This window comes from Camellia sinensis, chromosome 11 (genome assembly GCF_055761805.1).
Source record: "Camellia sinensis isolate YWXY chromosome 11, ASM5576180v1, whole genome shotgun sequence".
Classification (NCBI taxonomy): domain Eukaryota; kingdom Viridiplantae; phylum Streptophyta; class Magnoliopsida; order Ericales; family Theaceae; genus Camellia; species Camellia sinensis.
This window is the reverse complement of record NC_138971.1, coordinates 64,358,934-64,374,294: the sequence shown is the minus strand read 5'-3', so window position 1 is coordinate 64,374,294 and position 15,361 is coordinate 64,358,934. Positions and strand designations below refer to the sequence as shown.

Below are 15,361 nucleotides of genomic sequence, written 5' to 3'. Positions count from 1 at the left end.
AAAAAAATTAACCCTGAACTCAAACATCTTCCACATTTGGTTGTGTCATCTTAACAACTTCCCTATGTTCACCTGACAAGAAATTTATGCCAACTTGTAGGCTGAGCATATTTGTCCCATACCAGTCAATAATCCTAAAATAGAGAATCAATCACAAAATTCATTACATAAAATTAAGTGAAATAATAATAGTGGAATAGTCTTTTTGACTTCTGATTTCACAATATGATGTGTATGATTATTAATTAATCAAAATAGAATACACAAAATGATTTCAACCAAATGGTCACTGGACGAAAACATCTCTTTTAGAGGCAATTAGAAGATTGATTTTGATCTAGGAAAATGAAATACATAATAGTATTTGTTATCTGATTTTTTTTTTTTTATTATTAGACACGTGATTCTGTGTTCATTTATTTATTATTTATCTTATTACCTTTGTACCTATTGGTCAAAAAAAAAAAAAATTGATTTAAAATTTGTTTGTACACTATTTTGTAACACTACCATTTATTTTACATAGTATTGCTGAGGCAGCTTAGATCAGCAAAAATAAGTGGAAAAGCACTGGGGAAATTATGAACCTAGCTCACAAGCATTCTATGTAAAGGGTAAGGCAGGGTAGTGTCCTCCACATCTGCCTCTTCATTAAGTTTTCAACTTATAAGTGTTGGGTTTTTTGTAGATAGATAAATATGAGTGTAGTTGGTAAGTTGGAGGTTGAAGTTGAAATACAGTCTTCCGCTGATAAGTTTTATCACATATTCAGGAGTAGAGCACACCACATCCCAAACATCTGCCCTGAAAAAGTTTCAGCTATTGACGTGCATGAAGGTGACTGGGAGAATGTAGGCTCAATCAAGAAATGGAATTATGTCCTTGGTAAGACAACCCCAAACCAAATTCTAACTTTGTTTTGCCTATTAATTTCATGCAAATACATTATACAAGCCCACCAGGCTATGACTAGATGTGAGTTCATCTCTATTTGCTGCTTGTAATTTGTTCTCTTCTTTTAGCTAGGAGGGATCCACTAACCTCCAAATTTTTTTGTTTCTCTGTCTTCAATGCACTTTCAGCCAATCCATATTATTAGAAACTCAAAACAAGGGATTCTTGAAATATGATCGCAAGATTGAGACGGCAACAATCCATATTATGAGAAACTCAAAACAAGGGATTCTTGAAATAGGATCATGAGTTTGAGAAGGCAGGAGGTCAATCGTGAAAGGTTGCCTTCCAATTAATTTGATTTTAGGGTTCAATAACCCAATATAAATATGACAACTTAGTTTGAAGAATATACACAAACAAACTAAAAAAATTGCATACCATGGAATCATTGAATACATTTGACCAAATTAATGCGAAAACAAGGGCACAAGATTCTCTATTCTCAAAATTCTTACCCTACTGTTTCAAATCACAAGTTCTAGTTGAAGTTGAGGTCATTTCATACAAAATAAAAATGCTATACGTTATCTGCTTCTTATACCCTTTGTGCCACCACTTACGTGAATATTAATAATTAGTTTCTTATTTGGAAATACTTATCAAGTAAGAAGATAATATGGACAAATAATATCTTACCATGTACGTGGTGCATTAAAACGGTTAATTTTTTATTTTTTTAGTTTTGATATACAGTAATCCTCTTTTTGCAGTCAAGTGATAGAAACTCCAACTAATTTTGACAACTTCTGTCACACCCCAAATCCGGGCATGACCGGCCGTGGCCCACAGGGACTTAGCCCAAGGCACACGTAAGCCTAAATACGAATCCAATCACATTGAACAACTGAACAATAGTCCAATAATAAATAACCAAAACTCAATCCAGACATGCCACAATTATAAACGGCAAAATCAACCATAATCAAAAGCCATCCAAACTTATGGGATATAAACAACCCACAAAATAAAATAATTCTAAATAAAACCCAATCACAAAGTATGCACAAAACTCGACACAAAGCAACCTAAAAGAAAATTAAATAAATGCCCTAGAGGTCCATGCAATTGAGTCCCCGCTACGCCATGAGTCCACTCTAAGTCCATCTAACACCTGGAAATGGTAAACAACTAAGTCAGCTGATAGCTCAGTGAGTAGCAACATGGATAGTAAATACAGTTTTGAAAACAGGGTTCAATTCCAAAATAAGATATATATCACAGAAACTAGATTGGCATACAGTTTGGTAAATACAATCTGTTTCAAAAAGAAGGTTCCACAGTTCAACACTTAAAATACTCATGTCTTGCAAGAACAAGATAAACGACATTTTTCACTTAAAACAGATTATAACATGAACACCAATAATTTTTTAGGTACCAAGAAAAACAAATAATCTGCCACACATTTCTCAGGCTATAAGCCCCGTTGGATCCAATACCGAACTAAGAGTCATCCTCAGGGTGGCACCTGGGCCTTTTCTCAAAGACGATCCGATTGAAGGTCACCTAGTTGTTTTTAAAGGTCTGTTCCTTACAATCGTTGAGCACTAGAGTCATCACGGCCCAACCCGGATCTGTTCCCTAGTGGCCAAAGTCACCACACACAGTGGAATAATTTCCCTGGACTAAATACACACATGGTCCCAATAATCAATACACATCAGTTTCGCAAAACATGGTAGTTCATCATTATAAACATGAGACCAAAACAAATAGTTTATAGTATGCCAAGTTCACACATGTTTCAGAAATAATTTGATTCAATTGATAATATAATAATTTATCAAAACAGTTTAATCATGAAACAACAATTTAATTTTCCAACAATTTAGGGTAGGGAAACATTTATAAAAATACGTAGCATGAAACTACTCACCTGAAAACGAAATAGTATAATCCTCGAATAAAGTATGGAAGTCCAACTAGTGTCCTGAACCAATATGAAAACTATACGTCACTACTAATTTAAAAATACTAAAGAATAATAAACTAAGTAACCTCAACTAAAGCGCACTAACACGGCTCAACCCAACTCACCGTTACTCTTAAATATTACCTAAGTTCATATTCTTCAAGGTCTAAAATCACCCAAGACATAGGTTCCGATCGAAACTTAACAAAAAATAACTTTAAGATAAAACAGTGTTTTAAACTAGTTTTCCCAATCTATTCGCTAACTTTGAAAATTACAAAACCCACTCCACGCTATTCAAAAAATTCCAAAAACCTCCAGATATCAACTAATATATCCTAAGTTTCAAACCCAATTGGTTTCACTTGATTTTCTTATCAAAATAATTTTCTACAATTTATTATATCCAAACAGGTTGTTTTCTGCAGCACTTTAAAGAAATTGACGGTTCTCTTAATATACACGAGCAATCAATGCAAGGCCAAAAACTTATGAAACTAGACTCGTAACCGGTTCTAATGACACTAATTTGATAATTTTTGGATTTATACCCAAAGAGAACAACAATCCCGAATTTACTATTTCGGACTGGTTTCCTGGACAGATTTGAATACGTCAATTTATATGGATTTCGACTCCCAAAAATTATGAAAACATTCAGATATGCAATTCAATGTGCAATTGATCTACTGTAAAAATTTCAGATTAAAATTCATCCGTTTGATATGGTTTCTTGATTTTTAAAGTTTGCGATTCTGTGCAGAATTTTTGAACCAAGAATTATACTCATTCTTTATACATAAATTTAGCTCCTCAAGTTTCTTGATAGGATATCTATATACACAATACATAAACCTACAACCTCTCCATCAATGAACAAAATAGTTATAGAATAAGGATGAAGAACAAAAAGAAGAGGAGAAAACCAAGGAGGGCTAACCTTTGATGATCACACACAACACAACACCCCCAAAAGTTCTTTGATTGCAACATCTTTTTCTTTTTTTTTCCTTCTCTCTAACCCTCTCCCGTGGCTGCTGTTGTTGCCCTATGTGGTGAACAAATAATAGAGTAGGGTTTGTGTTTATTTTATTTTATACTAGTGGTGGGCACACTTAGGTCAAATAGATAGATAAATATACAAAATACATCTATAAGTTACATGCAACTCAAATGGTAAGAGTCTAACTTATTAATTTTGTGGTCTAGAGTTCAAGTCACACCCTCTTCTCTATTTTTTTTTTTTTAATAATAAATCTTGCTTCTCAATCAATGACTTTCACCATAAATTTATTTTAGGTTTAAAATTAATTAAAAGATCCTCCAATAATAATTAATTTGCACTTAAAGATTCATAATAAAATATTTGAGATTTGTAAAATTATTATTTAATTATTTACTTAATTTTTATATTTGGATTCTCACATTCTCCCCCACTAAAAAAAAAGTTTCGTCCTCGAAACTAACCTGAGTAAATCATGGGAATAGATGTGGGTACTTCTCGCGTATCTCGTCCTCACATTCCCAAGTCGCCTCTTCAACTAGATGATTACGCCACAGTACCTTAATCAATTTAATGACCTTTGTACGCAACCTTTTCTCTTTCGAATCCAAAATCTGAACAGGTATCTCCTCATACGAAAAATCCTCTCTAATCTGAAGCGGCTCATAATCTATCACATGCGACGGACTGTGCACATATTTCCACAGCATAGACACGTGAAACACATTATGCACTCCTGCCAACCTAGGGGGTAAAACAACACGGTACACAACCTCACTAACCTTCTCTAATACCTCAAATGGTCCAATGTATCTAGAACTCAACTTTCATTTATTTCTAACCCTGATGACTCCTTTCCATGGTGATACTTTCAAGAATACCATATCCCCCACATGAAACTCTTAGTCTCTCCTACGATGATTAGCATAACTTTTTTTTGTTTACTCTGAGCAGTCAATAATCTCTCTCTAATGGTGATAATTTTCTGTGTAGCATCCTCCACCAAATCAAGTCCCAACATTCGCCTCTTACCAACCTCATACCAGCATAAATGAGACCTACACTTCCTCACATACAAAGCCTCATAAGGCGTTACTCCCAAACTAGAATGATAACTATTATTATACGCAAACTCCATGAGCGGCAAATAATCATCCCAATTACCTCTCCACTCCAAAGCATAAGCCCTCAACATATCCTCAAGGATTTGAATAGTCCTCTCCAATACTCCATCTGTCTAAGGGTGATAAGCCGAACTAAAATTTAACCATGTACCCATAACTGATTGTAACGCACCCCAAAACTTAGACACAAAACGAGGGTCCCGATTTGACACTATTGACACAGGTGCACCATGCAATCTAACAATCTCCTTCACATAAAACTATGCAAATCGAGCTAGAGAATAGTTCATCCGAACTGCAATAAAATGTGCTGACTTGGTTAATCTATCAACAACAACCCAAACTGCATCATGATTACTACTAGTACAAGGTAAACCACACACAAAGTCCATGGTATCATGATCCCACTTCCACTCTGGTATAGGTAAGGGTTGTAGTTTCCCCGCAGGTTTCTAATATTCTACTTTAACTTGTTAACACACCAAACACTGAGCCACAAATTCTGCAATATCTCCCTTTATACCATTCCACCAAAAATGTTCATAAAGATCCCGATACATCTTAGTACTTCCAAGATGAATGCTATAACTATAACTAGAACTATGTGCCTCTGCCATAATCTCCTTCCTCAAATCACAACCAACAGAAACACAAATTCGGCTACGGAATCTAAGCAACCCGTCATCACTAACCACAAAGTCTACATTCTTACTCTCTGCCATCTCTCCTTTAATACGTTCACACTGGTGGTCAATCTCCTGTGCTAAATGAATCCGTTCTCTCAAGTTTGGCTGAACTGTCAATTGACTAAAATAAGCCCTATCACCAGGCGTAACAACGTCAAGCCTCAAACGTCTCATGTCTTCCACAAAACAACTCTTAATACACAAAGCAGTTGTATCTCCAATTGCGACCTTCTTACTCAAGGCATCCGCCACTACATTTCCTTCCCTGGATGATACAAAACATTTACGTCGAAATCTTTTAGTAACTCAAGCCATCTTCTTTGCCTCAAATTTAGTTCCTTCTGTGTGAAAATGTACTTCAAACTCTTATGATCAGTGTAAATCTCACATGACTCTCCAAACAAATAATGTCGCTAGATCTTAAGAGCGAAAATCAATGTTGCTAACTCCAAGTCGTGCGTGGGATAATTTCTCTCATGTACTTTCAACTGTTGTGACGTATAAGTAATCTCCTTCTTATGCTGCCTGGGCACACATCCTAAACCTTGTCGTGAAGCATCACTATAAATCACAAAACCACCACCATCAGTAGATAAGGCAAGGATTGGAGCTAATATCAACCTTTGTTTAAACTCTTAGAAGCTACACTCACAATCATCATTCCACTCAAACTTTACCTCTTTCCTAGTGAGGTTTATAAATGGCAAAGCAATACAGCAGAATCCTTCCACAAACTATCTATAATATCCAGCAAGCCCTAGAAAGCTATGTACCTCTGTCACAGAAATAGGTCGCGGCCAATCAATAATTGCTATCACCTTCGTGCTATCCATAGATACCCCATCTTTACTCACTACATAGCTCAAAAAGGATACACTGCTCAACCAGAATTCACACTTCTTAAATTTTGCATACAGTCTCTTCTCCCTAAGGATCTAAAATACTACCCTCGAATACTGCTCATGCTCCTCTTTACTCGAATAAATTAGGATATCATCAATAAACACTACCACAAATTTTATCTAGTTGGGGTTTGAATACTCTATTAATCAAATCCATGAATGTGGCTGGTGCATTTGTGAGACTAAAAGGTATCACCAAGAACTCATAATGCTTATAACGGGTTCTAAAAGTAGTCTTATGAACATCCTCATCCTTTACTTTCAACTGGTGATAGCCTGACCTCAAGTCAATCTTAGAGAATACTTGAACTCCCTACAATTGGTCAAATAGGTCAACAATATGTGGCAAAGGATACATATTCTTCACTGTGACTTTGTTCGATTCTCAACAATCAATACACAACCTCATAGACCCATCATTCTTCTTCACAAACAACACATGTGCTCCCCAAGTTGAAACACTAGGCTTAATAAAACATTTCTCTAACAACTTCTATAACTAAGTTTGAAACTCCCTCAACTCCAATGGTGCCATTATATAGGGGACTTTAGAAATAAGTGTTGTGTTGGGACCAAGTTAATGAAAAATTCTACCTCGCGATCTAGAGGAAGTCCATGTAGATCCTTTGGAAAAACATCAACACAATCACTCACTACAGGCAACTCCTCTAACTTCTATTCCGACAGTTCAATACTCACCACACAAGCTAAATAATCATTACACCCTTTACTTAACATTCGATTAGCCTAAAAGGAAGAAGTAAAACAGATAGAAGACCCTTTCCTATCCCCCTGGAAGAAAAACTCAAGTTGTCCCAGCATTGCAAAAACTACTCCCATTCTAAAACAATCAATAGAAGCATGATGCTTCGTCAACAAATCCATCTCCAAAATCACATCAAAATCCTTCATCTCTAAAGAAATCAAATCCACTAGAAAAATCCTACCATCCATCTTTATCTGACAAGATCTACAGACATCTCTCAACACTACTGTTTCTCCTAATGGATTACACACGGTAATACAAACATCAAAGGCTCACAAAAAATCAAAAATCCGTGTAAATATCTAGGTACCAACGCTTAACCTCAAACTGAAATCAAGAAAGATTCAACACAAGTTTAAACAAAACTGACTTAACTAAACACTACTAAGGACTATAGGGACTCGGACCTCATCTAAATGATGAAATGCAAGATATGTAACTCGATAAACCTATAACTCTGATACCACAATTGTCACACCCCAAATCCGGGCATGACCGGCCGTGGCCCACAGGGACTTAGCCCAAGGCACACGTAAGCCTAAATACGAATCCAATCACATTGAACAACTGAACAATAGTCCAATAATAAATAACCAAAACTCAATCCAGACATGCCACAATTATAAACGGCAAAATCAACCATAATCAAAAGCCATCCAAACTTATGGGATATAAACAACCCACAAAATAAAATAATTCTAAATAAAACCCAATCACAAAGTATGCACAAAACTCGACACAAAGCAACCTAAAAGAAAATTAAATAAATGCCCTAGAGGTCCATGCAATTGAGTCCCCGCTACGCCATGAGTCCACTCTAAGTCCATCTAACACCTGGAAATGGTAAACAACTAAGTCAGCTGATAGCTCAGTGAGTAGCAACATGGATAGTAAATACAGTTTTGAAAACAGGGTTCAATTCCAAAATAAGATATATATCATAGAAACTAGATTGGCATACAGTTTGGTAAATACAATCTGTTTCAAAAAGAAGGTTCCACAGTTCAACACTTAAAATACTCATGTCTCGCAAGAACAAGATAAACGACATTTTTCACTTAAAACAGATTATAACATGAACACCAATAATTTTCTGGGTACCAAGAAAAACAAATAATCTGCCACACATTTCTCAGGCTATAAGCCCCGTTGGATCCAATACCGAACTAAGAGTCATCCTCAGGGTGGCACCTGGGCCTTTTCTCAAAGACGATCCGATTGAAGGTCACCTAGTTGTTTTTAAAGGTCTGTTCCTTACAATCGTTGAGCACTAGAGTCATCACGGCCCAACCCGGATCTGTTCCCTAGTGGCCAAAGTCACCCCACACAGTGGAATAATTTCCCTGGACTAAATACACACATGGTCCCAATAATCAATACACATCAGTTTCGCAAAACATGGTAGTTCATCATTATAAACATGAGACCAAAACAAATAGTTTACAGTATGCCAAGTTCACACATGTTTCAGAAATAATTTGATTCAATTGATAATATAATAATTTATCAAAACAGTTTAATCATGAAACAACAATTTAATTTTCCAACAATTTAGGGTAGGGAAACATTTATAAAAATACGTAGCATGAAACTACTCACCTGAAAACGAAATAGTATAATCCTCGAATAAAGTATGGAAGTCCAACTAGTGTCCTGAACCAATATGAAAACTATACGTCACTACTAATTTAAAAATACTAAAGAATAATAAACTAAGTAACCTCAACTAAAGCGCACTAACACGGCTCAACCCAACTCACCGTTACTCTTAAATATTACCTAAGTTCATATTCTTCAAGGTCTAAAATCACCCAAGACATAGGTTCCGATCGAAACTTAACTAAAAATAACTTTAAGATAAAACAGTGTTTTAAACTAGTTTTCCCAATCTATTCGCTAACTTTGAAAATTACAAAACCCACTCCACGCTATTCAAAAAATTCCAAAAACCTCCAGATATCAACTAATATATCCTAAGTTTCAAACCCAATTGGTTTCACTTGATTTTCTTATCAAAATAATTTTCTACAATTTATTATATCCAAACAGGTTGTTTTCTGCAGCACTTTAAAGAAATTGACGGTTCTCTTAATATACACGAGCAATCAATGCAAGGCCAAAAACGTATGAAACTAGACTCGTAACCGGTTCTAATGACACTAATTTGATAATTTTTGGATTTATACCCAAAGAGAACAACAATCCCGAATTTACTGTTTCGGACTGGTTTCCTGGACAGATTTGAATACGTCAATTTATATGGATTTCGACTCCCAAAAATTATGAAAACATTCAGATATGCAATTCAATGTGCAATTGATCTACTGTAAAAATTTCAGATTAAAATTCATCCGTTTGATATGGTTTCTTGATTTTTAAAGTTTGCGATTCTGTGCAGAATTTTTGAACCAAGAATTACACTCATTCTTTATACATAAATTTAGCTCCTCAAGTTTCTTGATAGGATATCTATATACACAATACATAAACCTACAACCTCTCCATCAATGAACAAAATAGTTATAGAATAAGGATGAAGAACAAAAAGAAGAGGAGAAAACCAAGGAGGGCTAACCTTTGATGATCACACACAACACAACACCCCCAAAAGTTCTTTGATTGCAACATCTTTTTCTTTTTTTTTCCTTCTCTCTAACCCTCTCCCGTGGCTGCTGTTGTTGCCCTATGTGGTGAACAAATAATAGAGTAGGGTTTGTGTTTATTTTATTTTATACTAGTGGTGGGCACACTTAGGTCAAATAGATAGATAAATATACAAAATACATCTATAAGTTACATGCAACTCAAATGGTAAGAGTCTAATTTATTAATTTTGTGGTCTAGAGTTCAAGTCACACTCTCTTCTCTATTTTTTTTTTTTTTTAATAATAAATCTTGCTTCTCAATCAATGACTTTCACCATAAATTTATTTTAGGTTTAAAATTAATTAAAAGATCCTCCAATAATAATTAATTTGCACTTAAAGATTCATAATAAAATATTTGAGATTTGTAAAATTATTATTTAATTATTTACTTAATTTTTATATTCGGATTCTCACAACTTCAATTCATTGTGAAAACCTAGATAAAAACGCGGAATCTGCCAAGGAGACAGTTGAGTCCATAGATGATGAAAACAAGGTGGTAACTTTCAACATCTTTGAAGGAGAGATCACGCAGTGCTACAAGAGCTTCAAATCAATCCTCCAAGTTATTGAAAAAGGTGAGGGGGCCTTAGTTAAGTGGACTATTGAATATGAGAAGGTCAATGAGAATGCCCCAACACCAGATAAATATTTGGACTTGGCAGTTGGTGTTACTAAAGATATTGATGCACACCTTGTCAAGGCAGAATGCTATTACATAAATGAACTTTTTACTTGATTTTCTTAGTGCTAGATACAAGGTATGAGTCACACCTGTATTTATTAATGTAGGCCCTACCACTTTGTGTCCTATATTAAGAAAATATGATAAAAATCCATTTATGTACAACATTATTTTTGGCAGTATTATGAAGTTGTATTGCAAAGCTTTGAGTTCTCTATTGTGTGCTAGTTTTGCTGGTTTGAGTGTTTGTGTTTGTCTTTCCTCTGATGTATGTAACATAAGGAAGACTTACTATTTTATGTTCTATGTGAAAATATATATAAATAAATGTTTGTGAATTTTACTTCATTATATGCCTTTTAAGTTTTTAAAAAGTTTTTAGGGAAATTATATCAATCTTACCCACTATATATACACTAATGGTGTGTGCACACTTGATGAGTGTGTTATTATAAGTAAGGATGGACCAAAGTGTAGACAATAGGGGCGTGGCCCCTTGCCTTGGCTCAATTGCATTTTATGTGTATTTTTTTTTTTTTTTTTTTTTTAGGGCAAATTACATATACACCCCTCGAGGTTTGGCTAAATTACAGATGCCCCCCTGAGGTTTGAGAAATTACGAATTCCCCCCTGAATGCTATATTTGCATAAGAAATTAGGGGGTAATTTGTTATGAAATATAAACCTCAGGGGGCAAATTGTTATGAAAATACAAACCTCAGGGGGCGGGATGTAATTTCCGAAACCTCAGGGGGGTATCTGTAATTTAGCCAAACCTCGAGGGGTGTATATATAATTTGCCCTTTTTTTTATCAGTAAAAAGAAAGTTTTATTGATGACAACACATACTTTATATATGCAAATACATCAATAAAAGAGGAGAAGAGCACAAAGTATCATAGCAAACTACCCAATCACAAGCTCAACCCTAAGGGTTGGTGAGAAACCAAACCCAACAAGAAAACCCCCCCAGTGAATCAAAACCCCAATCTACCTTCTTTTGGAATCAACCAATAACCAAACACCCCTTTGACCTATGAAACTCCACCCAGCAACCATGACCAACAACCACCAAAACATCAACAACAAACAAAGCAGAAACAGCCCACAACCACCCCACCGGCAGCAGCAAAACCAACCGAGCAGAGCAAAAACAACCCCAGTAAAACAGAACACACAAGCAGTAGAAGCAGCAAGACAACAACAATTCAGTAGAATCAGCATTCCGATATAGCAGCAGCAGCCACCACAGAGTATTTATTCCTTTTATCAACATTCCATCTTCACCAAACACCAACCCAAACCAGAGGGCTACCAAGTAAAAATAGGTAGAACTTTATGAAATCAGCAGCATAAGTTGACTTCTCACCGTCAGCAAGCCAGCAGCAAGAGCAGCAGTAGCCCCACATTTTATTTGACACATCAACAGTAGCCCAGCAGTCCCAAATTTAATTAGAAGCATTAATCCAAAATTACCACTAATCAGCAGCCCAACAACACCAAACATATCTCAAAGTTAGCAAAGAACCCCAGATGCAGCTCAGAAAAACCAGCAGCAGACCTCTCACCAGCATCAGACCAGCAGCAACCCCAGAAAAATCCTAAACAACATATTAGTTCAGCTCTCCCAAATTTTCAGCCAACATAACAGCTGAGCAAAGCCTTAAACCCAAACAACCAACTTAGTAGACCAGCAGAATAGCAGTCAACCAACATAGCAGCCCAGATTTGCAGCCAACATAACAGCTGAGCAAAGCCTTAAATCCAAACAACCAACTTAGCAGACCAGCAGAACAGCAGACAAACCAGAACCAGCTCCAAGAGTAATACTAGCAGCAAAGTAAGGTAAAGCAGATTCTAAACCAAGGCAAGCTACTGCTGATTCAACCCAGGCACCTTCTCACCTGTTGCAGATTATGAACCAGATCATTGACAGAATAAGCCAGAAAAGAATCTGAGGACTTCACCCACAAGGCAATTCGCACCTTATCAGCATTCCATGTGTGCATGTGTAGTGGCCCCTCAACTGATAAATGTCCTATTTAGTCTTCAACCTTCACTTTCTTATTTTTTAGAACAAAATTCACTTCACCTCCGTATAATTTAGACTTAGAGCATTTTATTTCATATAGTTTCAAAATAGACAGAGACCTCCCTTGTGGCTTTGAACTACATTGCAACTCAAACTCTATTAACAGAATGCTTGAAATGACCATAATACACTTTTGACTTTTCTTCTTCATTTGGGTACTTCTCTTTGTTTCTTCCCCTCTCTTTCATTATAGGGCGGATTACACTAACAGTTCCTGTAATTTGAGACATGTGTTATTTTGGTTCATAACTTTTTAACTGTGATACATTTGATCATGAATTTTGAATTTTGTTCCAAATAAAGACAATCAAGCATGTTTCCTCTGCAAACAGTCAATTTCAAGGGCAAAGTCGTCAAACAATTTATTTTGTATTCGTTAACTTGTATGGTTTTTGAAATGTAATGACATTTTTTTTAATAAATAATGTTGAAACTTTCGTAGTTATAAAGTTCTATTTGGTTTGGTTTTTAGAATTTATTTTCAAAATTTTTTTTTTCTAAAAAATTAAAAATTAAATTGGTGAAAAAAAAAACTAAAAATGCATCATTTTTATATTGTTTTATATTTTGGGAGGGTAGAAATAATTTTTTAAAATAATTCTTTTTTGATATTTGTTTTCGTTGAATTATATTATATTTTTTTCAAAAGTTAAACATGGCAACAATTTTGATTCATTAAATCAGAAAATCCAAAACTAAAAGTATTTCATAAATTAAATATATCGATTATACATTAAAAGTCTAATAACCATCCATTACATTATAAACATAAAAAAATATCCGTTAACAACAAATACAACTATCTACTATATGATAACCATCTAAAAATATCAATAAAAAAATAAAAAATCACCCATTTCATGATCGTCATTTAAACATATACTAAAAATTAATTTGGTAAAAAAAAAAAAAAAAATGTAACAGATTTATTATTTTTATATAATTTGTTCTTTCGTGGGTAGAAATAACTTTTAAAATTTCTTTTGACATTTATTTTTGTCAGAGTAGTTTATATTTTATCAAATTGACGACTTTACCCTTGAAATGAAGTAAAAGTGTCTTCAATTGTCCTTATTTGGAACTAAATTCAAAACTCAGAGTCAAATGTATCACAATTAAAAAGTTAGGCATAAAAATGACACAAATCCCAAACTACAGGGAACGTTAGTGTAAATTGTCCTTTATTATACATAAAAATTCTAATTTAAACAACATTAATTCTCATAACAAAACATTCATTCAATTAAATCACAAATTAACCTTAATTTCCAAATTATTTTTAATCTATCTCTAACCTTTGTCCTAATTTAAATTTAATTATAATATACATGCATATATAACTGTACGAGCACAAAATAATTCTTATCGTATAATCCTGTTGATTAAGTTTGCACTATCTCAAACGTCGTCATGTTATCACTTGCAAAACACAAACGTGAGCTTGTCGGCATGTGTGTGCCAGAAACCCCTCCAATGCCTAAGTCAGCGAGCAGACAATAGACAAAAAGTTGTATGTGTTCAAGAGTTAGAATTCCAATATCTCGGAATAAGTTTGTCATGAGCTTTTATAGATTCCGTGTGACACAATCCTAGTAGGACTCTATTTGTCCATAGCAGAGTCCTCCTATAAGTCACAGCCCCAAAGGATAATGCTTATCCTTAAAATACCCTTCCTTACTGCCAGCCAAGTGAGATGGAAACACTCTGCTCGGCTATCGATAGCTAACAGAGCTACCTTTACACCGTTTGGCCACTGGCCGAACTGTATAGACCTTATCTACTCAATGGTGCACCGCTGAGCTACGGGTAGGTCGGCCTTTTCCTCCTAGACAATCAATCTAGTACCTCAGTCTGTCTGTGGATCGTTCGTGGATAGCTAGCTCCAAGCCTTACTAGCCCATCATTGACCAGCCCATTTCAGCTTCAACCCAAGATCATGCTATCTATGCTCTTACCTTGGTCCATTGCACGACCCAATCTCCAAAGAGGATCACACCTAGCTTGACCCAATTTATCTACACAAATTACCCTTTCAATTGCCCCTTAATTCCATCTGCAGAGCATGATTGAGATTACGTTCCTTTAGCCGAGCTAAGAATGCTTATATCAGCTGAGCTAGGAAAGTAGCTCAGTTCCATAATTTTCCTGGTTCCAAGAAGTCTCATCAATTGCCTAGCACGTCCATCCATCAGTTTGTTACGTCGAACACATCTGACATGTCTAACATGTTTGGGACATGTGGTACGTTCCCATTGTGCCAGTATCCCTGCTATAGTCGTCAAGTATTAGCAAAAAATTTGAACCGTCTGCGCCTCTGTGTATTTCACATATATGTTGCCTATACACATACTTCCTCACTTTTACCGTTTACCTTCTTTCTCTTTAAACCCTAAACACAGAGCTCTAACTTTTCCCATAGCATTTCTGTCTCACGTCGAAGCATAATCCAGCACCTAAGGTCACGAAGGTGTTCGAAAAGGCATTCTTTCTATACAGGGCTTGGATCAACCTTCAAAATTTGTAAGTTCTCTATACCTCCACTGTGACTTCTACAAATATCCTTGGTGTTCTTATAATGATTATGGT

At 35.3% G+C, this 15,361-nt stretch overlaps 1 protein-coding gene across 1 annotated transcript; it reads left to right on the top strand.

The window, feature by feature from the left end:
• The first annotated feature begins 652 nt into the window (after positions 1 to 652).
• LOC145801985 (MLP-like protein 31) lies at positions 653 to 10,898 on the top strand. The gene is made up of 2 exons (XM_082894034.1): positions 653 to 885; positions 10,439 to 10,898. The coding sequence occupies exons 1-2, from the start codon at positions 699 to 701 to the stop codon at positions 10,735 to 10,737; spliced, it is 486 nt and encodes a 161-aa protein (XP_082750160.1). The 5' UTR covers positions 653 to 698; the 3' UTR covers positions 10,738 to 10,898.
• The last annotated feature ends 4,463 nt before the right edge of the window (positions 10,899 to 15,361 follow it).

What these genes read in the sequence shown, in the direction of transcription:
- LOC145801985 (XM_082894034.1), top strand. Translation starts at nt 699, where the DNA reads ATGAGTGTAGTTGGTAAGTTGGAGGTTGAAGTTGAAATACAGTCTTCC. An exon ending in GAAATGGAATTATGTCCTTG is followed by an intron (nt 886 to 10,438) that starts GTAAGACAACCC and finishes GTGAAAACCTAG; the next exon opens with ATAAAAACGCGGAATCTGCC.